This window comes from Vanacampus margaritifer, chromosome 1, assembly GCF_051991255.1.
Source record: "Vanacampus margaritifer isolate UIUO_Vmar chromosome 1, RoL_Vmar_1.0, whole genome shotgun sequence".
In the NCBI taxonomy this organism is placed as follows: Eukaryota; Metazoa; Chordata; class Actinopteri; order Syngnathiformes; family Syngnathidae; genus Vanacampus; species Vanacampus margaritifer.
Genome location: NC_135432.1, coordinates 15,916,243 through 15,939,541, shown reverse-complemented (window position 1 = coordinate 15,939,541; position 23,299 = coordinate 15,916,243). Strand labels below are relative to the sequence as shown.

At 37.6% G+C, this 23,299-nt stretch overlaps 3 protein-coding genes across 5 annotated transcripts in view; 1 reads left to right on the top strand and 2 right to left on the bottom strand.

The window, feature by feature from the left end:
* Positions 1-2,425: 2,425 nt before the first annotated feature.
* On the bottom strand, positions 2,426-12,128 carry amt (aminomethyltransferase). Its single transcript, XM_077555260.1, has 9 exons — positions 11,841-12,128; positions 9,334-9,501; positions 9,145-9,225; positions 7,121-7,252; positions 6,842-6,920; positions 6,615-6,760; positions 4,727-4,907; positions 3,662-3,817; positions 2,426-3,548 (listed from the first exon to the last, which is right to left on the bottom strand). The coding sequence occupies exons 1-9, from the start codon at positions 11,970-11,972 to the stop codon at positions 3,373-3,375; spliced, it is 1,251 nt and encodes a 416-aa protein (XP_077411386.1). The 5' UTR covers positions 11,973-12,128; the 3' UTR covers positions 2,426-3,372.
* A 1,603-nt stretch (positions 12,129-13,731) lies between these two features.
* Positions 13,732-17,363, top strand: LOC144061865 (uncharacterized). The gene is made up of 4 exons (XM_077582754.1): positions 13,732-13,761; positions 14,551-14,693; positions 16,159-16,353; positions 16,439-17,363. The coding sequence occupies exons 2-4, from the start codon at positions 14,561-14,563 to the stop codon at positions 16,573-16,575; spliced, it is 465 nt and encodes a 154-aa protein (XP_077438880.1). The 5' UTR covers positions 13,732-13,761; positions 14,551-14,560; the 3' UTR covers positions 16,576-17,363.
* Positions 16,666-23,299, bottom strand: part of lamb2l (laminin, beta 2-like) — a 47,361-nt gene continuing 40,727 nt past the window's right edge. For all 3 annotated transcript variants that reach the window (XM_077582724.1, XM_077582744.1, XM_077582734.1), the window contains exons 27-35: positions 22,241-22,425; positions 21,894-22,141; positions 21,591-21,806; positions 21,361-21,505; positions 21,003-21,210; positions 19,215-19,356; positions 18,973-19,149; positions 18,440-18,605; positions 16,666-17,267 (exon numbers count right to left, since the gene is read on the bottom strand). In XM_077582724.1, coding sequence (XP_077438850.1) covers positions 17,131-17,267; positions 18,440-18,605; positions 18,973-19,149; positions 19,215-19,356; positions 21,003-21,210; positions 21,361-21,505; positions 21,591-21,806; positions 21,894-22,141; positions 22,241-22,425 — 1,624 coding nt within the window. In that variant the 3' untranslated portion in view covers positions 16,666-17,130. The remainder of the gene's footprint in view (positions 17,268-18,439; positions 18,606-18,972; positions 19,150-19,214; positions 19,357-21,002; positions 21,211-21,360; positions 21,506-21,590; positions 21,807-21,893; positions 22,142-22,240; positions 22,426-23,299) is intronic.

Sequence of the window (23,299 nt, the reverse complement as noted above, 5' to 3'; positions counted from 1 at the left end):
ATTTTCAAAGATAGCGAGTTCTACACCGCTTTGGAAGAGGGGGTGGCAGCAGTACCTCCACCAGAACCCCTGCCTGGCGACGATCACCCAACCCCCTACTTCTTTGTGGGGGATGATTCTTTTCCCCTCAAACACTGGCTGATGACGCCCTACGCCACCGGGAACATGACCAAGCCAGAGAGGATATTCAACTATCGGCTTTCCAGGGCCCGCGGAATTGTGGAAAACGCACTTGGAATATTATCACACCGATTTCGATGTCTGTTGACCACAATGCTGCAGAAGCTCACAAATGTGGAGACGATTGTGCTGGCTTGCTGCTGTCTGCACAACTTGTTAGCCACCAGAAACCCACAGAATATCAACACAGAAGCTGATAGAGAAGAGTCGGATGCAGACAATTACCTGTGGGAAGATGGAACCTGGAGGTCAGGAGATCATCTTGACTCTTTGCAAGTTGTCGGAGGAAATGGTGGACGCAGAAGTGCACGGGCCCAGAGAGATTATTTTCGAGACTATTATGTCACCATTGGCAAGGTCTCGTGGCAAGATAAGGCTGTAGATGTGAGCAAGTAGAAGAAAAGGTCCAGCTGATTTATAACTCTAGACACAATGATGTTATCAGAATGAAAACTTTAATTGTCTGGAGATTTATGGCCTCAATGACATTTTTCCGTATTGCAATGTTTTTATTATATTTCTCCCAAATGCTGGTGTTGTAGCTGAAAATGTTCTCCAAAAGGATTGTTACCTCAGATTTAAAATTTGCTACTGACTTCATTTACAATTTTCTGTGACATTGCATAATTGGTCCTAGTGCCATCATGTCAGATATGTGTAGGCCCTATTATGTCTATGGAAGGTGAAAATTGGTTTATTTTTATGCATATGATTATGGATATTGTAATAAAGTATTTGTTCAGAAGTTGCACGACTAATAGATTTATTGTTTGACTCCTGCAGATTTTTTTGTGTTCAAATATGCATTTTGTTTAGTGAGCGCCACGTTTTGTTGATTTTAGAAAATTAAAGTTGAATCTAAACTTTTATTTGCAATTAAGGCTTACATGCAAAGGTACCTTCCATATTTATGAAAAATATGTCAAACTTATATTTATTTATTTTTTTAATTAATGGGGGGGAATCAAACATCAGTAACAAAAAAAAGTTTACCGAAAATTTGAAAATGACTTAACTACAGTACTAGATACTTTCCGAAGCTCTTGACCTCAGCCTCATGGCTTGAGAGGGATGCGTTTTTATCCCATTCTGTGCTGCCTAACTTCACCCGCTCTGGACAAACGCTGTAGCACAGAAAATAATCATTGGCATCAATTTCTCTTCACGATGATCAACTAAGAGATGTATAAAATAAAAAAAATAATGATACCACATTCTGGTAGTGAGTTGATTGATAGATAAATGCAACTTTGTAGAAGCTACAATGCAGAAATAGATTATTAAAAAAAAAGAAGTAGGCTACAAGCGTGTTACATGTGAAAGTAGCACTCAAGACAGATGTAATTAATATGATCATTTAGGGACTGTCTAATTTATTCACTTGCTCATATTAACTCATTCACTGCCATTGACAGCTATAGACTTAAAAAAATCATTTGAACTATTTCTATTAGTTTAACATTTTTTCCCCATTTTTGTTAACAAGAGTATGAAAACCTAGAATTTTGTTGTTGTACATTTAGAACAGATATAACATTTGTGATTAATCGTGAGTTAACTAGTGAAGTCATGCGATTAATTACGATTACAAATTTTAATCGCCTGATGCCCCTTATCTTTAATCTTTTCTTTTAAACAAAAAATATATATTTTAAAATCAAAAGCATTTTTTTTAAAGACAAGATTATTAAAAATTAGGGGGGCCAGGCGAAAAAAAAAATTTTTCATTTGAACTATTTCTATTAGTTTTCCACTTTTTCCACTTTTGTCAATAAGAGTATGAAAACCTAAAAAAAAATAAAATTATTGAACATTTAGAACAGATGTAAAATTTGTGATTAATCGTGAGTTAATTATTGAAGTCGTGATTAATTACAATTTAAAAAAATAATAATCGCCTGGAAAAGAAAATAAAATATTATTAAAAATTAGGGCTGCCAGGTGATTACAATTTTTGATCGCAATTAATCGTATGACTTCACTAGTTAACTCAAGATTAATCACAAATTTTATATCCGTTCTAATACAATTAAAAAAAAATCTATGTTTTCATCCTCTTGTTAAGTAGGGAAACATTTTAAACTAATAGAAATAGTTCAAATGAATTTTTGACGTCTATAGCCGTCAATGGCAGTGAATGAGTTAATAGCACTGATGTTCTCTTCTGATAGTGTGTCTGTGCGAGAGAGAGAGAGAGAGAGAGAGAGAGACTAACCTTGTATGTATGAAACAAGGATTTTGGTAATTCAAAAATAAATTATCTTTAATAAAGGGAAGTATTTGCAGATGAAATACTGTTTAGAATGTTACAGATTAGGTTTTCAAGTAAAGATTCAGTCACAGACAGCTGACAAAAATGTTCAACAATTTTGCATCAGTAGTTTTCTGCTTAAACCACCCCCCACCCCCACAAGTTTCTAAAGTTAGTCAATTACTAACAACGTGTCAAGTAATGTTCATCTTCAAAACATGAGCAGACATTTGGTCTGTAAAAAAGTGTGATAATCAAAAACATGGTTAGGCTTTTTCATTCAACCTTCATTGATATGTTGATGTACTCTACATTGTTAATTAAAAAAAATTAAATAAAAATTCATCATGATCTGGCACTCACACATTTGTAAGGACACTTTTTGATCAAAGAGGAGCAGTTTCAGCAATTTGGCAGTATTAAGGCCGTCACAGTAGTGTTAGTTTAGTTGTAAACATGTCGGAAAAAGAAAGATGAGGATATATGGCAGATATTTTTGAAAGGAAAATAAGATACCACCTCGTTCATCTCAAAGGATTCTGATTGGTCTATCAATTATTCAAGTTTAACAAATACTGTAGTATTGCGACTTAAATGTACACCAATAATTCATCATCTCATTTCTGCAGCTGGTTTGTTATTTAGGATAATACAATAATTAGGCAAGTTTGGTACCAATGCAAAATTTCGCACCACCACATTAAAACGAAGAATGAAAGATTAGGCATTTCCTCAATTTTCAGTGGGAAAAAAAACCATAAGTAATTTGGTGATAATCCAAATTGTTCCACCAAAAATACACACCAAACAAAATGACCTTGTGTTGTGTTTCAGAAGAGCACGCAAAATTTGGCGATGCATGCTTTTGATATGGGAAACGACCGAGGAAAGGATACAGTCTGAGTTCACATGTAAGGGAAGAGCATGTCGGAATGTCGCTCCTATCCTGAATAGTAATTGGTGGGGACGAAGGGCATCTTGCTCACGGTGGCGGCCACTGCTTTTTTCCTGACCTCCACTTGAACCGCTGTCCCGTTCTTTGCAAAGGCGGCGTCCACGTAACCCATAGCCACATTCTTTTTCAAACACGGGGAGGGGCAGCCGCTGGTCACCTCACCTAAGAGCGGAATCAATGGCTGGAATTATGCTGTATCACAACTCGTTCTCTTTTTTTTTGTTATCAAGTGGCACATTTCATCATTCAATGAGTCAGCAAATTTGTTTTCGGACCTATGACTTTTCCATCAGGACTGAGGATGGGTGTGTGTTGCCTGACGGGCGGCCCGGTCGACACCAGGCCGACTCTCTTCCTGGCGGTCTTCGCCTTGATCTGAGGCACGATGATGTCCGCCCCGGGGAAGTCCTTCGCTTGGCGCCGTCGCTTTCCTGCACGTCACATGACAGTCACCATGTAAACAATGCGGTACAATCATTCAGGATTACGTTATAAATACTACATCCCTTGAAAGGCACTATATATATCAAAATCTTATTTTACCGAAATTTTCGCATAGGACATACACAAGTGACACAAGTTTTTGATTAACTCATTCACTGCCATTGACGGCTATAGACGTCAAAAATTCATTTGAACTTTTTCTATTAGTTTAACATTTTCCCACTTTTGTTGACAAGAGCATGAAAACCTAGACCTTTTTTTTTTTTAAATAATCTTTTATTTATTAATTTTTTAAGAAAATCTTATTAAAAATTTGGAGCGGCAGGCGATTACAATTTGTAATTGTAATTAATCGCATGACTTCAATAGTTAACTCACGATAAATCACAAATTTTATATCTGTTCTAAATGTACAATACATTTCTTTTAGGTTTTCATACTCTTGTTAACAAAAGTGAAAAAAAAAAGTATTTTTTTATTGTATTAGAACAGATATAAAATTTGTGATTAATCTAGAGTTAACTAGTGAATTGCAATTAATTCCGATAAAAAATGGTAATTGCCTGACGCCCCTAATTTTTTATAATATTTTCTAAAAAATAAAAGATTATTACAAATTGGAAAAAAATTACAATTTTTTTTTAAATTAAAAATTAGGGGTTGTCAGGTGATAACATTTTTTAATTGTAATTAATAGCATGACTTCACTAGTTAACTCACGATTAATTATATAATTATTTTTTTTTATATCTGTTCTAAATGTACAAAAAAAAAATCTAGGTTTTCATACTCTTGTTAACAAAAGTGGAAAAAAAATGTTAAAACTAATAGAAATAGTTCAAATGAATTTTTGACGTCTATAGCCGTCAATGGCAGTGAATGAGTTAAAAGTTCACCTATTGTCCAGACGAGAGTGGCCTCCACGGGCGTTGTGCTCTCATCTATGTCGTTGCCATAGAGACAAAGGCCCGCCTCTAGTCGCAGGCTGTCCCTGGCGCCCAGGCCGGCCAGCTTGACTTCACTGTGCGCCAGCAGCCTCTCAGTCAGCTCCACCACTTTGGTCCGAGGAACAGAGATCTGGCAAGCACACAGCAAGAGAGCTTCATTTAACTTTGGACATTTTGGTTCAGTGTTTGTATGTCCAATGAAAACCCGTGAAAATCAGTGAAATTGGTGCTGGAGGCATTTTTTTTTTCAATTTTCTTGGGGGACTCTAATGTATGACCACTTAAATACAAAAAGTTTTACCATGGTACATGCGCTTGCAAAAGTTTTCAGGCAGTTTTAGGCCCCCAAAAAGGTGATCAAGAATAACAATGAACAGCAATTCCAAGAGGGCTTTTTTCAACTTTGTTATTTTTATAATTATGACATATACCCAATTTATGATTTATTTGAGATGCAATTATGACCAGATCCGCCGTATATAGAGAGAGTTTGGTCAACTGGGTTACAGCAGGGTAACAAGATGGCGTCCATATGTCATGTGACCAGCAGTTGAGCATGTCAACTTAAACATTTTAATCACCGGACACCCCTAATTTTTAATAAAATGAAAAATAATTGTAATTATTTTTTTCCAATTTTTAATAATCTTTTTTTTTTTTTAAAGAAAATATTATTAAAAATTAGGGGCGTCAGCCGATTAGCATTTTTAATCGTAATTAATTGCAATTCACTAGTTAACTCAAGATTAATCCAAAATTTTATATATGTTCTAATACAAAAAAAAATTCTAGGTTTTCATACTCTTGTTAACAAAAGTGGGGAAAATGTAATAAAATGTAAAAATACTTTTTTTTTTCACTTTTGTTAACAAGAGTATGAAAACCTAGAAGAAATGTATTGTACATTTAGAACAGATATAAAATTTGTGATTTATCGTGAGTTAACTATTGAAGTCATGCGATTAATTACAATTACAAATTGTAATCGCCAGATTTTCTTAAAAAATTAATAAATAAAAGATTATTTAAAAAAAAAAAGGTCTAGGTTTTCATGCTCTTGTCAACAAAAGTGGGAAAAATGTTAAACTAATAGAAATACTTCAAATGATTTTTTGACGTCTATAGCCGTCAATGGCAGTGAATGAGTTCATCAAAAACTCCGTCACTTGTGTATGTCCTATGCGAAAGCATTTCGGTAAAATAAAATTTCGATTTATACTCAACTGCTGGTCACATGACATATGGACGCCATCTTGTTACCCTGCCGAAACCGAGTTGGCTCTGATTAGGACTATATTGTACTGCCCCCAGGTGGTCATGGCGCGCACACCAGAAGGCGCATTGAAGGATAAAAATGTGGCAAAAACACTTCAATTACTTACATTCTGCTTAATTCATGTCATTACAGTTTGTTTTTTATAAGGCAAAATAAATATAGAATCCTATTTTTAGGATTAAAAAAACACATTAAAAAAACTTATTGGGTTCCTTTGGCAAACTGGAATGGATTAGTGACATTGCCATTCATTTAAATGTGAAAAGATGATTTGTTACATGACAGTTTTGAATTATGAGCATAGTGACAGAACAAATTCAACTCATGTATGTCTCATATGATTTATTTTAATCTTATAATAAAATTACAAATGGAAGCAGAATCGATTTTTTTGATTCATAGAATATGAAGAAGGGATGACTTTTTCCCATTCCTTTTTGAACATGGACTACTAAAAGTGTTTCATTGTCTGCTGCTAATTGTTCTTTTGTTGTTGTTATTGTATTCATGTTCCTAAAAGATCAAACAAATCAAACAGGAAGCAGCAACGGGTGTCATCACCTCCACCCCGTCTTCTCCAGTGTAACCACATCGGGTGACCCTGCAATCGGGAACCCCAAAGACAGTGGCCAGGGCAGAGGTCATGAAGGGCAGCTTGCTCAGGTCCTCCTTCAAGCCCCCCTGCAGCACTCGAGACATGGACGGACCTGAACATACACAACAGGTGACCGGGAATAAGCAACGACGAGCACTAACGCGGAGTGACTAATGTCCGATGGATTGCTCACCTTGCAGCGCAATCAGCGCTTCGTCAAGGAACTCCAGATCCACGTCTGAGCCTGACGCCTTTAACTCCGCAAGTCTTGCCTGGAGATAATACACACGCGCAATCACATTTTGGAATTGAAGTCTGCAAGGTTATGTTTCATTTTGACCATTAATTCATGCTAACTCCTAGCTAATTGGAAAGTAGTAATTGAGGTTGAGTTGGAAAAGCGTTCATCTTGCATTTTCAGGCAAAAGTCACATCAATGAATCTGAAATCAAAAGCCGAAGATGTCCTTCACCTTCATATGAGCAGAGTCTTTGTCTGCACAGCCAGCGTTGGAGACTACGTAGAGGTAGCCCTGATCAGTCCTTGTTACTATGAGGTCATCAAGAATCCCCCCCTTATCATTAGTGAAGAGGGACAGCGTACCCTGGAAAGAAGACAAGGCATGTGTGGCTTCTGAGGGCAAATCATCAACATACTGTGGTTGACTTGACACAAAAAAAGTATTAAAAAAAAACAAAAAAACAACAAATCATAAGTAATCATTTAAAAAATAATAAAAATAAAAATAAAAAAAATAAATAAAAAAAAATAAAAAAATAAAATTAACAAAATAAACAAAAAATAATTATAAAATAAATAAATAAAATAAATGCTTGCTTTATTTAACACTGCACTGGACAACAAGGAGTGCATGAAGACATTTTACATACAATACAATAAAAAGTGGAAGCTTAAATGTTCTGCGGAATGTTCACTCGCCTTTAAACAGGGCCTCGTTTAGCTAAGGTAAAGTTGATTAAAAATTAGGGGCGTCAGCCGATTACCATTTTTAATCGTAATTAATTGCAATTCACTAGTTAACTCAAGATTAATCCAAAATTTTATATATGTTCTAATACAAAAAAAAAATTCTAGGTTTTCATACTCTTGTTAACAAAAGTGGGGAAAATGAAAATACTTCAAATAAATTTTTGACGTCTATAGCCGTCAATGGCAGTGAATGAGTTCATCAAAAACTCCGTCACTTGTGTATGTCCTATGCGAAAGCATTTCGGTAAAATAAAATTTCGATTTATACTCAACTGCTGGTCACATGACATATATAACAAAAAATAATAATAAAATAAATAAATAAAATAAATGCTTGCTTTATTTAACACTGCACTGGACAGCAAGGAGTGCATGAAGACATTTTACATACAATACAATAAAAAGTGGAAGCTTAAATGTTCTGCGGAATGTTCACTCGCCTTTAAACAGGGCCTCGTTTAGCTAAGGTAAAGTTGATTAACTTTGCTGTTGAAATGTGCCTGCATGCATTTTTGTTAAATAATTGATATCAAAGAGGGTTCTTGGTTGGATTTTATTGTATGACGAGAGTAAAAAAAAAAGAACCTTAAAGAACGATAAAAGCATGTACTTCACAGACAAAGCATAGTTAGAGCTAGCTGTCTCAATTTGAACTAGGATAAAGAATTGATTCATAATTTGTAAAATATTTTAATGTATATATTTAATTAATAGAAAATATGCTTTTCAGTTTTTTTATAACGAGCACATCTGCCTCACGCTTGAGAGGTTCTGGTCCCCTAATGAAGGCTGTAAATTGCCCATAGTTGTTGAGCTAAATGGTTGCCTGGCAACCAGTCCAGTGTGTTGCCTGCCTCTCGCCAAACGTCAGCTGGGAAAAGCTTCAACTCAGAAATTACACAGATCAATCTGTTTTATACTAATATTTTATATTATTCATCATCATAATTTGATGTTTCACATTTTTTATAACAGTAGAACTTAACTCATTCACTGCCATTGACGGCTATAGACGTCAAAAATTCATTTGAACTATTTCTATTAGTTTTCCACTTTTTCCACTTTTGTTAATAAGAGTATGAAAACCTAAAAAAAATAAAATTATTGAACATTTAGAACAGACGTAAAATTTGTGATTAATCGTGAGTTAATTATTGAAGTCATGTGATTAATTACAATTTAAAAAAAAAATAATCGCCTGGAAAAGAAAAGAAAATATTATTAAAAATTAGGGCTGCCAGGCGATTACAATTTTTAATTGTAATTAATCGCTGGACTTCACTAGTTAACTCACGATTAATCACAAATGTTATATCTGTTCTAAATGTTCAATAAAAAAATCTAGGTTTTCACACTCTTCTTAACAAAAGTGGAAAAAATATGTTAAACTAATAGAAATAGTTCAAATGAATTTTTGACGTCTATAGCCGCCAATGGCAGTGAATGAGTTAAAACAAGCTAATAATAATAATAATAATAATAAAACATTTTATGTGTTTGTCTCACCTGGTTGTCTTTAAGTTCTGAAATATCTGCCACCACTAGAGACTCCATGAACTTGATCCTGTCTTTGCCGTGGACTTTGGTCTAATAAAAACATCATAAATGTGATGCATTTAGTTGCAGGTAGGAAAAAAATAATAATTGAGCGAGTGCCTTCTCTTGCCCTCAGGTCGACCATGTTGGAGTCTTCACCTGCAGCATGTGACTGACGTCGAAGATGGCACAGTGTTCTCTGGTGTGCATGTGAGAGCTGATGTGACTGTCTGTGTACTGCACAGGCATACTCCAGCCTGCAAACTCCACCATCTTCCCTCCATGTGCCCGGTGGAAGTCAAACAATGGCGTCTTCTTCAAGGCGGTCTGGGGGAGAACAGGGGCACGCAGGCAGGTTAAAGCCATTAAATCAAAACTGATATGAGGGGGGGGAAAATAGGGCCCAACGGATATAGATTTATTTTCTTTTTTTTAGGCTGATGCTGATTCAAAAAAAATTACAAACAAAATTCCAATCATTTTTGTATTTGTTTAACTTTACAACAGAAGAAGAAATCTGCAAAAATCGGCCATTTTCTTCCTTTTTTAGGGCGTGGGGATGTTTGCCTTGTGTTGTAATGTGGTAAAGTGTTTTTTAACTCATTCAAAAATTTATTTTAACTATTTCTATTAGTTTGATATTTGTTTCCATTTTTGTTAACAAGAGTGTGAAAACCTCAAAAAATGTTATTGTACATTTAGAACAGACATAATATTTGTGATTAATCGTGAGTTAACTAGTGAAGTCATGCGATTAGTTACAATAAAAAATAGCTTGATGCCCTTAATTTTTAATCTTTTTTTTTTTAATCGCATCAGGCAATTACATTTTTTATTGTAATTAATCACATGACTACAATAATTAGCTCACAATTAATCACAAATTTTATATCTGTTCCAAATGTAAACTAAACTTTTTTTTTTAGGTTTTCATACTCACGGAAAAAGTGTAAAACTAATAAAACTAGTTCAAATGAATTTTTGACGTCTATAGCCATCAATGGCAGTGAATGAGTTAAAAAAAGATGGCAAAAATCTGCAAAAGAAATCTGCCGATCAAATCAGCAGGGCGATTAATCAATTGAGCCCTAGATATAATGCAAAACAAATAAAGGATGAAAGCTCGAGCATAAAAACAGGAAATAATAGAAGACACATTTTCAACAAATTATGGAGGACATCCCCCCCCCAGTAAATCTGCAAATGCAGAATCCCTGACTATGTGGGCGTTCACTCACTAATCCATTTTCCATACAGTGTGTCCTCATTTAGGGTAGAGGCGGATGGTGAGCCAGATGTGCCAACCACTTCTACGCTATAGTGCTGGGCTGTAATCATGTAACTGATCAAATGTTGTTGTTGTTTTTTAACCATTTCATAGATAAAATGTACTCATCATTCATTTTACATGTTGTGGTCAGTTTGGTCCGGACCACCTGAATTCTGATCCCATATTGACCACAAAGTGGTTAAATAAATGAGTGTATTATGTCAAACATGAATTCAACTCAACATGCAGCAACAGCCAAATGACATGATGAACACGTTTGACCTTTGGAATGAGAGCGGGACGTAGGTCTTATCAGCTACGTACAACTTAAAGCAGCAATGCTTTGTGGAATGGCACTTTGCACTTTTTCCCAATATCTTTTCTTTTTTTAAAACAAAAGTCCAAGGTCAACTGGTCTTTTAGGGAAGTGGTTGTACAAGCTGTAACGCTACAACGTAGATAAAGTGAGATAAACACCACAAATAAGGATTAATGATTAGCACCAATATGCTGTTGAAGCCGCAAGATGAATGAATGACGACACGGCACATTTGCAAACTTAGCCTCATGTGAACATTGAACAATGGAGACGGTATTGAAATCATTGTGCCGTAACAGTCGCTTGTTTCTAATGGAAAGAAATTCGCTTGAAAGGATGCTGGACTAACAGGCACAGATGTTCATTATATCTGCATGAGCACACCACTGCTCTCATTAACCCTTGGATGACGACATTTATTAATTTATTCAAACGTGATTCATTTATTCTAATTTACAGTTTCAATTTACTTTCCATCCATTTTCTATCGCACTTTTTCTGATGCAGGTCACAGGTAACCTGGAGCTTATCTCAGCTGACTCAAGAGGCCAGCCAATAGCAGAGACAATCATTCATTTACACTCACATTCACACCTTTGAATATTTTAGAGAGTTCACTAATCGCGAGAAAGTTGTGCACTAGAACTAGGTGACTATGCTGCCCCCATTTGACTTATTGCTATATTTTATTTTCATTTTCAACGAGCTACTGCGAGAGAACCGCATCGGGTCAATTGTGAAATTGGAAAATTCATTCATGTGGCAGGAATCACAAGATGAGCACTGCAAACATAATTAAATACTAAGGTCAGTGCAAATGATTCAGTTCAGTTTATTTTTGCAAGGGTGTTGTTGTTTCATTCCATGAACCACTGACAACAAACTCCCGAAGCCCAAATCCAACATATTGTTATCTTTGGCATTTATTAGCAAAAAAAAAAAAGAAGAAGAAGAAAAGATTCCGTAACCTCGAAACCTCATTCGTATGTCGGGACCGAGGACAGAGTAGAACCCGTGACTTCAAAAGACACATTTAAGCATCGTATTTTGGATTCCGTTCAGCATGTGTTTATTCACCTCTGCACTTGATGAAGCGTCTCGTCGCTGCCGCTCTCTGGCCGCACATCCCGCCGTCCTCAATCGAGCTTCCCCGCTAGCTCGTCGCCCGACCACCGAAGGACCGACCCCGGCCGATAAGCGGGCCCACATGACTACAAAATCCCTCTTGAGTGTATCGCGTCGCACGCTCACTCGCCGCTCCTTGGAAGTAGGAGAGCCGTGATCGTTGCTAACACACTTGGACCTCGCACTCAGGCGATGAATTGGAGTTTCTGCTTTTCTGGTCTAAACACGCGCAATGCCTTGTGGGAAATGTAGTTCAGAGGCATGCGTTAACGTACAGTTGAAGTATGTTTTGTTTGATCATATGACAGACAGACAGTTAGTTAGTTAGTTAGTTAGTTAGTTAGTTAGGTAGGTAGGTAGTTGGTTAGTTAGTTAGTTAGTTAGTTAGTTAGTTAGTTAGTTAGTTAGTTAGTTAGGTAGTTAGTTAGGTAGGTAGGTAGTTGGTTAGTTAGTTAGTTAGTTTCAGCCAACGTCTATCTGTCTAGGTCAAAATTTGGCAAATGTAATATTTTTTCACAAATGTATACTATCGGTCAGTTCACATGTGAGTGTGCTAGGGCTCATGATACAATGTGTTTCACAATACAGAGGTCACAACAATATTGTGATAGATGTTTATCCCGATACATGGCCTTCAACGCAATACATTTAACCCATATTTGAAATTAATTTACTTACATGTTTTATGAAAACAGTCATATGTTTACCCAAATGATATTTTTATTATGCTGGATAGCGGAAATGTTTTCTTCTTCTAATATGAGATGTTGCGGTTTACGCCAGGGTCGTGCCCGATCACAATGTGAGTGCACTGCACAGCAATGAGCAGCTTTCAGACGTGCCGGGAAACTTTATGAATTGATTTGCAATATCGATTCTGACGCTTCAGTATCGATAGGCCTGGCTATATGTGTTGTGAAGAGGTAAAAATATATTCCTGTATGTTTTAGTTTTTTTTTTAGCACACACCTATGGCCATATTTCCAAATTATAGACCAATTTAAAGTGTTGAAAATGACTTGCTCTCCTTGATGATGCAATGTTAATGGTTGAAAACAAACATGACGTTTTTTGATCTCTGAAAATGGATGATTTTGGAGGTACAAGGATTCCGCCCGACGCCAGTGAAAATAATGTGATTAAAAGTCATATTGAAAATATCATTCCACAATGAAAATCTAACCCACAACATCATAGACTTTAGCATTATGCAGGCAGGGAGTTCCCAGAGGGACTTAAAAAAAAACTTTGAAGTTAGTTCTGTTCTGTAATTATGACTCTGCACATAAGTGCGCGTGTGTGGTGACAAAATATTTGTGAGAAAGTGTGTGGGTGTGACTGAGACAGTGACATTGTATGTGTGTGTGATAAGGTGTGTGTATGTGTCCCCCCCCCCCCCCCCACCCAAGCAGCACCCTTCACCCACTCGCCTGCCTACCTAATAATATCACCATGTACATCTCCTGCTATTTCAGGCCATGCGGTTTGGGAAAGGCCTCTCTCTCTCTCTCTCTCTCTCTCTCTCTCTCTCTCTCTCTCGCTCTCTCTCTCTCTCTCTCTCTCTCTCTCTCTCTCGCTCTCTCTCTCTCTCGCTCTCTCGCTCTCTCTCCCTCGGCCTCTGTCAGAAGGCAGCTGACTTGATCCCCACAGGAAGAAACTTTGCTGGGACGTCATGTAGTCGGCCAAGCAGCCGGTAGTCTCTTCTTCAGGACTCAGACCGGTCAGGGTTTGCTGGTACAAACTGGACCAGGCTATGATGTCATTGAAAGTTTTGGCCTCCATGACGCATGGTATGCAGTGAGTGACCCACTAGGACAAGACAAGCACATACAGGAGAGGACAACAAGGCTTGTGTGCAGCTGGAGAAAGATAGGTAAGAGCTAGAAGAGATGACGTTTGGATGCCTTTTTACCGGAATATCGCATCGTTCTATACGTGACAACTTGTATCACTATTCTTTTTTGTACAATTCAGAAAATAATGAGGTTTTGACCATAAAAGACAAGCTTGTGGGCAACAAGCAATGCTATCACGGCATTACCTTAAAGGAAATAATGAAAAACACAGATGATGTGTAGTGATGGGCAGGGCAGAGGTAAACAAAGTTTCAGTGTTAGCACAAATTAGCATTAGCAAACAACAAAGCCAGCAGCTTTGCGATGAAGTGGTGACCCCGTCAGTGAAAATACAAATGCTACTTGTACATTTCAATTTCATGGGTGCTTGCTTTTCTCTTCAGACTGTGGGCTTCTTGAGAACAAGCGGTCACTCACTTGCGATGCTCAAGTTCCGTCTTCAGTTGTCATAGCAACGGAAGCCAAACCCAGCATTGGTCCCGCTGTAGTCATAACTGTCAAGTTATCCAAGATTTTCTGAAACTCCAGGCTTGACAACAGTCTTACTATGGAAGTTGTGTGTGACTTTTGAGGCATAGGCTATTATTTGTAGAGTACATTTTAATGGAAATTCCAACTACTACAATTTGAGGGGCACACGCAATTTTCCTTGGGTGATTTGTGGTTCATTGTGTTAGTTCAATATTTGTTCATTTATAAATATAAGCATGATTGGGATACTTTTCACACAGCATCACAAATGAGCTAAATGCTTGAGCAGAGAGTGGCTGTCAACGGTCTGTTTATTTGGAATTCCCCCCCTTCAGGCTTGGCGAAATGTCAAGGACTCCTTCACAAACGACTCTGCAGAACTACAGGGTCAGCGACAAAGACCTTACCGAGATTGAACTCCATTCTGTGGACTCCATCAACGACCTTCATCGGACACATCCTGAACACATCCACAAAGGTACACGCAAATATACACGGTGCTAACATTTTCACGCAGGTAGACACAGTGAGCACTTAAAAAGAACAATGAGACCCTTCTGCTGCTATGGAAGCTATCTGCTTGTCCTAAACGTGACCACAAAATCACCAGGAAGAGCCTACTGGAACATCTGAAATTTATTTGGGGTTTATCAGGGGCACTTTAAATGGTAGCAGGTGTGTGGGTTTTTAGTTAACACAGCCACATCCCTAGTAATAAGAGCACTGTAAAAAAAAAAATAATAATAATAATAATTGAACAGAAGTTGACAGAATTTTACTTTTTATTTTAGTTTTTCTTTATTTTAAAAATAGCATTTGATTTGCAAAAATAACTGATTTTACAACATGAAATCACTAGCTGTTCCTGTAAAAACAATATTTCTGTTCGTTTTTTTTACAAAAAAAACTCATTTAGAAATGCATAAGTTGATTGTTAAAATAAGTTACAAATGTATCGTAATTTCACAAATATTTGTCTGTTAATTAATAGAATAAAATGTAAATATCAACTTTACAACCCTAAAGAAAAAAAAACAACATTTATATTTCCTGAGAAATTAACAATATTTTTTTTTTGTAATTTTACCATAATTCCTTTGTGAATTGGCTTTTTTTTTAAAGTGAAAATAACTACAATTTCTGTAATGTCCTACCTGGAATGTAGGTTGTAGGACATAGGCTAATAATAATAATAATAATTCATTGTATTAACATTTATTTGGAAAGGACATTTAAAGGTAAAGGATCAGAACTACCCAAGTATGCATTTCATGACATCTAAAATGACAAACAACAATAGCAGTGTGGTTCAGTAGTAGCCTGGTCTGAGGTTGTGGATTCGATCCTCTTGGTGAACATGTTGAACTATCCTTGCGTAAAATACTGAACTCCTAATCCTGTCTCATCAAGTGAGTGACCAGTCGAAATGTAAAGCGGTTTGAGAGCCTCGTAAAGTGCTATAATATAAATGATGAACCCAAACAGTATACTGTTGCCACTTTAAACTCATTATCTAGTTTTTCAACAGTTAATGGGCATGTTTTGAAATGTTAATCACATTATTTTTTGTCATATACTGTTATATTACAAAAAAAGTAATTTTCTGTTATTTTACAGTATTTTTGTGGCCCCCCAGCTGCCAGAGAATTACCCCTTTTTTTTCTTCTTTTTTTTTTTTACATTGAGGTTTTATATCAGTTGCTTTACTTAAGTTGTACATCTAAAAAGTTACATTAATGATGGAAAAATTGGCTTCATTTTTATATATCAGAAAAACCTGGCATTTGAACATGGGTGTGTAGACTTTTTTTTTTTTTTATGCATTGTATAATAGCAGTGCATTCAAAACACATTCCACAAACAGCAAAGACCACACACACACACATACATGCACATACACACTGACACACACTTGTTTGGGCTAATAAGTGAGTTGATTACAGGATCGAAACCCCCCCGCCCGGCTTACACACCTTCCGTGAATGGAACGCTGCACGCACAGCACATGAGACGTGTCAACGGAGGAGGCAAATGGCAGATTCGTCTACAGGACATGTTGACTCCGCGCTCGTCGCGAGCCTGTGCCGTCATCACGCTTCTCCTCCTCCTCACTCTTGTACTCATTTTTTACTTCTTGGGTGAGAAAGCGTCTTTGATTGTGCGAATAACAAGAGAAAGACAACGTTTTCATATTTTCCTTTTTGACGTCTTTTGATTTGTCAGGGCAACAAGGCAGCGCGCTGCGAAGGCTGACCGAGACCTTGAAGGAGAAAGAAGCTGCAGCCACGCAACTGTCCGCGCTGATCCAACAACTGCAAGCGCTCACACTCAACCTGACAGCCACTAGAGGGCGGACATGAGTGAGGACGTGCAGAAAAAAATGTTGGCTCGACAAAGTTTGTGTGAGGGAATGCGGTTGAAAACGACTGAATTTTAGACATCCAAACACATTCAAATATTTGATAGATTTGTTTAATCAAGAGTTTCTTTTGCAAAAAAAAAAAAAAAAAACTTTTTTATTTATTTTTTTAAATCAGTCAGGTCCACTTTGCTGCCTTAACAGGTATGTTATTTTGTTAATAGCACATACAATAATAGCATCAAATTGTGGTAAAAATATTGAAAATCATACAGTGGGCCATTACACTGATATATATTTTCATCATTCATGATATTCATAAAAAAAAAAATCCTTCCCACTGATCATCCTTTTGTTTTGATAGCTTAAGACATTAGGCACACACAGGATCGTGTTGCCATCCTGGCGTCTCAAAGTGATACAGTACATGGACATTTCTCAACAAGTCACGTGGAATACTCGGAGTAGGAGTCAGACAAACATTACCGTAGTAATGGCGACTCGGCCGGCGGCTCAGGCAGCTCAAGTCAAATTGGGATCAGGATCGACGAGGCCCTCACGAGCAGCTGCCGTATTTCTGCACTTGGTCCCGGATGACGTCCCGCACCAAAGTGGCGTTGTCCTTCAGCTCGTCCAGCTCCGTCCGCTGCTGCTGCATCCGCTGCTCGTTGCTCTTGAACTTCTTCTCCAGCTCTGCAAAGCCAACGCAGCCGTCGACAGTCAACACTGGAAACGGTGCTAAAGTGCAGTCGTGACTTTGATTCAATAAAGCCACCGTGTGAAAAACTGCATGCTTGTCAATCTTGCCATTGTTTGACAGAAACATCCTATGTCCAAATTTGGTCAATGTCTTTCTTTCTTTCTTAAACAGATCAATATTATTAGTTGTCCCCACGTTGGTCTGTTATTTTTATTTATTTATTCATTACAAAATGTATAGCAATCTCAAGTTTGAAAATAGCGGGAAAACTTTCACTATACGATGTTTAATAACTTATTATTATTATTATTATTATTATTATTCTTTAAGAATTGGAGATGCAAGGATTTCAACCAACAGCGACAACATCGCATTTGCTCAAATATTTTATTTTGTGGAACTGCAGGTTGGTTTTTATAAGAGGTAAGGCAAATATTAGACGGGAAGTCTTTCATTTTTTGTTTTATCCCATCTTTTACTTTCCCATACATTTATTATACTATTTTACATTTTGCCTATTTTTCCACATATAAATTAGGAACAATAATACAACAGAACAGTACAACTACATAAATGTTATTAAAAAAAATATGTTAGATCTAATCAAATATAGTCGTATATATTGTATTTTGGGGGAACCTATTGTCAGCTGTATTTTGTGCTCTTTCTTTATGGTGTCAAAGCGGTGGCTAATAGGAAAGTAGTAATTGGTGTCAAGGAAGTATTATCAATTGAGAAACTAGGGAGTAGCTAGCTCAGAAAGCATTTTTAAAATCAAATATGTTTTGCTGATGTTTTGTTTTTTCTTGCTGACCTAACCCAATTTAGAACCCTTGGGTTTGGCAGTGGTTTTGTACTGGGATACCAGCTGGGAATTAAACTTGTGCTGTCTACACAGGAAGGCAGCAGCATGTCACCCCCCCCCCCCCCACTCGCATATTAATACAATTGTGTGTAAGATAATTATAATAAATATTATAACCAATCAAATAATTACAGTTGTTAAAATCTGCCAGTTTAATCAAATGCGTAGTTGTAAAAATTGGCTGGAATGAATGAATCAAGATTGAAAACACCACCAACCTACATTAAATTTATTCACTGAAAACATCTTCAGATGTGATCGTAAAGGTCATCACAGCGACCAAGCGGACGGCTGACTCACTTTTGAGCTGCTCCATGCCCTTGTTAGCTTTGTTGAGAAGCTCTTCTGCCTCGCTCTTGAGCTCCGTGGCCTTCCGGTTGAGGGCGTCCAAGCCTTGAGAGCCGCTGCCGAGAGAGTCCACCTTCTCCCGCAGGTCACGGTAGCGACGTTCTGTGTCGTTGAGGCTCTGCAACCCAATATTGTTTGCATTTTGTAATATAGCACTTGCAGGACATGCGAAGATGGAGACCATTATCAACGGGTGTCTTGTCATCGCTGTCATTTCATTTATCCGTGATTATAATCTCTTCATGCCTCTTACACAATTAAACCTGGCTAACATTCAAAGATTAAAACAAGTTATGCTCAAATTTGGATTTAGACACTTACAAGGAATATTATGTTATAACAAAAAAAAATGACAGGAAAACAGAAAAAAGTCCCTGAAAACTGAAGCAATCAGCACGACAACAACAGGGTGTTCATTTTTGTCATTTCAAGCCACAACATGGTGAAAAATCTCTTGAATCAAAAACATAAATGGCCGTTCCTACCTGCCCCAGAGACATCGCTTGGAGTGTGGCGTTGTCGGCCAAAGCTTTGGCATCCTTCGCCATCTCCCTGTTCAACTCTGTTTTGTTTCTCAGTGCCTCAATTTCAGTGGAGAGGTTGATGAGACGCATCATGACCTCCATTTGCTTGTTCTCCAGCTGTGTTAAGCGCTCATCCACCTGCAGAGAAATGCAGCCGCAAATGTGAAAATGCAAAAAAAAAATGATGCTGGAATGCGCTGTACCTCAGAAGTGACGTTCCTGGTGCCGTTCAGGTTGTCCCAAGTTTCTTTCAGGGCGCTTCTTGCTTTTTCGATGGCTTTTTCAGACAAATCCAAGGCCATCTTTGTAGCATTGGCCGCATCTTTCACTACCTCAGCTCGACTCCTGCAACATGTCGAAAAGATTTCGCTGCGTTAGCGTGTGTGTGGGATGTGTAATTGTTGTTTGTGTAACTGGGAAAAAAAACATGCAGCGTGCAGGGGTGGGCGAGTATGACCCACAGGAGTCATACAGCACTAATTCTGGTTACTTAATTCTGTCTGTTAGCGAGAGCCACTACATTGTGATAACTTACATTGATGTTTCTGCATTTGGCAATTTATTATTATATTACATTATTAGTATGGGATTTTTTTAAATGGGCTTTAGGTGAACTGATGAATACCCACATGCTCGCATGCTCGCACGCACGCACGCGCACACACACGCACACACACGCACATACACATTCTCACCCACATACAAAATAAAAATAAAAAAAAACATATATATATATATATATACATATATATATATATATGTGTGTGTATATATATATGTATATATATATTTAAAAAATAAAAATAAAAAAATGAGAAAAAAAATTATTTATTTTTTTTTAAAAAAAGGAGAGCAATGATGATGTCAAATCGAATGAACAATACTGAGCTCTCCTTAAAAAAAAAAAAAAGGAGTCATACAGCACACCAAGCATTTACATTAATGTCATCTTGTAGTATTTGGCTCATTAAAATGTATTTAATCATTTTATTTATTTATTTTATTTATCTCCTCAAACAATAAAACAAAAAATAGTTGTGAATTAAACTAGTTAACATAGCCTATAATTAGCATTTTGTATTAAGTAATTGGCCAGATATAATAATTATAAATAATTAAACAAATAAAAATAAACATGTTTTATTACACTGTATTAGTAAAATAAACTCGTAGATATTTTACACAAACTTTCTAACGATTTATTTAAGACCTAAAAACAAATGCACTACTTCATACATCTTCAGTTATAAAACAATTTCAACAGGTCATTTAAGTCAGCTTTTTGGACTTATTTTCTCTTCAGCAGCGTATAAGGTACAGATGCGCTATTTCCGTCTTGCACGTAACATCAGAGGCGGATAGTAAAAAGCTGCAAGAGTGAAAGCTTGACACTCAACAGCTACTGACCACGCCCCATTGTGCTGAAAGTAATTGCCGACGTCTCTGTGCATCTCATTATCTGAATGCGGGAAGCCGCAACAGCAAGTGTGAACCAAGGACACCAAAATGACTCACTTCGGTAAATTCTAATAATCAAATAAAAACTCCGTCTCTGATACACCAACTTCGAATTAAATGCTCTATAGTGGACCATAGACAAATCTTTTTTTTTTTTGTTTAAGTGTAGAATGTTGTAAAATAGGTGCCAATCTATGAGTTGCTTCCATTAAAGCTATTGAACACAGAACATTTAATTTTGAATAGCTAATGCCACCTGTGGCCGAAAAATTAAACTGCATTTTTCCCTTTTCAGATACACATACGTGCACATGACGTCACATCCACAGACAGAGGGCGAGAAATTCGAACCCGAATCCAGTCTGAAAACTATTAGCCAGAGGCTTGCAGGAGTTCCCATTATGAACAGCTAAGGTGTTAATCTACTAATTAAAAAATATTTCAGTCATAAATGGTCAAATAAAAAGGCTATTATAAAGATATTTTTGGGCAAATTATTACAAAGCGCTGCTTCAAAGTGGAGTAGTCCTTACTTGGCGTCATTTGCTTTTTCCAAAAGCTGCTTGGCTTCTCTGATGTGCTGCGAGGTACTGTTGATGATCCCGTCGATGTTGGTGAGGTTGGAAAGGCTGTCCTTTATTTGCATGATCATTGCGTCCACTGTGGTCTTGTTGGCCGGCAGCTTAATGGACAAGACCTGCAGGGCCACCTTCTCGATGCTCTCTGGATCTGCTCCCTCCTCTGGACAGTACAAGAAGAGAGGACCATACAGGAACAACCAAACATGAGCTCAAATCATGCTTCGGTCATACAAATAAAAAACATACAAACTGAAATGTCATGCAAACTTGCAGACTTTTTTTCTTGAAAAAAAAAATCTATTTATCATACCGGTGAGGAAATCTTTGATCTTCTTGATGAACTCCTTGAGCTTCATGTTTGAATTTTCAAAGTGGTCTTTGTTCTTCTGAGCTCTCTCCAGGGTGTTCATGGCCTGATTCTTCACATCCTGGCTCAAAGATGCGATATCCTGGAGCTGCACATAGATAGAAATACTAAAAAAACTGGGCGGGGAACTAAAAAAAAATAAGTGGAGAGACACGACATCACACATCTGATACCTTCTTGGCCACGTTATGCAGCTCCTCGTTAGCATCTTCCAGAACGTTGGTGGCATTCTTCGCGAGACTTAACGCATTTAAAGAAGCGCTCACTGTCCCATTGCATCCGTCCCCTCCGCATACAGGGTTGCCTTGTTTGTCACGACAACCTGCGCCCCCGCATGGACTGTCTTCACAGCTGCCATTGACACTAGCATTGCTGTGGTGCCCACACACCTGTAGGACAAAGTATTTAAAGAGGCAAAATAAATACAATTCCATTTAAAATTGTAAATAACAAAAATAAATTAATAATCCTTTTACCTTGTTACTGAGGTGGTGGACCTTGTGGTCCAGCTGATGGGCTTTCTGCTGAAGTTCCTCCATAGATTTGTTCTGATCTGCCATAGCAAGGAGGAACTTGTCTTCAGTAGCATTCAGCAGGTCTTCAGTGAGGGAGCGAGTTTCTTTGGACTGTTCCACGGGACTGCGAGGACCCGACACTGACGTGTTGCATTTCTGCTCTGCCTCTGATGATTCCTGATAGTGTTTCTTCACTTTTTTGAATTGATCTATCACGACAGGTGAGATACATTTAAAATATTGCTCATATCATGCGTATGAAATGCAAGTTGTTCGAGACTGAAGGTCAGTTGACGTGAATTTGCTACCTGCAAATCCCGAGGTGAGGTAGTCGTCAAGCTGTTGCCGTTTAGAAGCAACCGTGGAGTTAATGTCCATCAACTGTCTCTCCATGTCGCTCAGCGTTAATCTCAGTGCACCGTCGTCCTCGGCTGTTGTGTTGAGCTCTCGAGCGACACCCATCAGACGTCCGTCCGTCAATGCAATCTCCGCTCTAAAACACGCATATCATTGGCCACCGTGAAAGTCCAGGTGCAGAGAAAATTTTCAATATTGTGTCCATTAAAAACATTTTTCATTTTCTATAGCGCTTGATCTCATTGGGGCCGCAAGAGAGCTGGTAATATTGTATAAGGTATTATCATGGTTCTTGCCATGGACACCGAAACCTGTAAAATTGTGACCATCATAATTAAGACTAAAAGACTGGTGTTATTTATTTCAGTTTGTGATTTTTGACAGCAAAATGTACTCACTCGCTAGCTAGCAGCTGACTGCTAGCTACCAATATGCTTGTCACCTGTGATCAAAAGGTACTGTCAAATGGTATAATGTAGTGTAATGGCTTTATTGTTATGTATTAAATAAGTGGGTTATCTTCATTTTAAATTTGAAAAATCCAGCCACTCTCTGTACCATTTATCCTCACGAGGGTCACAGATATGCTAGAGCAGTGGTCCCCAACCCTGGTCCTCAGGGACCGGTATCCAGCCTGTTTTCCATGTCTCCCACAGCCAACACAGGTGGAGATCGTTATCAGCCTTCTCCAGAGATAGCTGATTAGCTGATGATATGAATCACCTGTGTTGGCTGTGGGAGGCATGGAAAACAGGCTGGATACCGGTCCCTGAGGACCAGGGTTGGGGACCGCTGCTCTAGCATATCTGTGACCCTCGTGAGGATAAACGGTACAGAGAGAGACCTCTGTGCTAGAGCCTATCCGAGACAACTTTGGGTACATGGGTTACCAAAGGCGGGGTACACCTTGCTAGCAAATAACAGTTATTTGGAACAGTTTATTTAGGGTAAAAAGTGAGGCTTGATTTTCATTTGTCATTCAAGTTATGAGAGGTTTTAAAGTATATGTT

Coding starts and splice junctions, on each gene's coding strand:
- LOC144061865 (XM_077582754.1), top strand. CDS start 14,561: ATGTCAAGGACTCCTTCACAAACGACTCTGCAGAACTACAGGGTCAGC. Junction 14,694..16,158: donor TCCTGAACACATCCACAAAG/GTACACGCAAAT, acceptor AGTTGATTACAG/GATCGAAACCCCCCCGCCCG. Junction 16,354..16,438: donor ACTCATTTTTTACTTCTTGG/GTGAGAAAGCGT, acceptor TTGATTTGTCAG/GGCAACAAGGCAGCGCGCTG.
- amt (XM_077555260.1), bottom strand. CDS start 11,972: ATGTGGGCCCGCTTATCGGCCGGGGTCGGTCCTTCGGTGGTCGGGCGA. Junction 7,253..9,144: donor CAGAACTTAAAGACAACCAG/GTGAGACAAACA, acceptor TCTTCTTTCCAG/GGTACGCTGTCCCTCTTCAC. Junction 4,908..6,614: donor CTGGAGAAGACGGGGTGGAG/GTGATGACACCC, acceptor TGTGCTTGCCAG/ATCTCTGTTCCTCGGACCAA.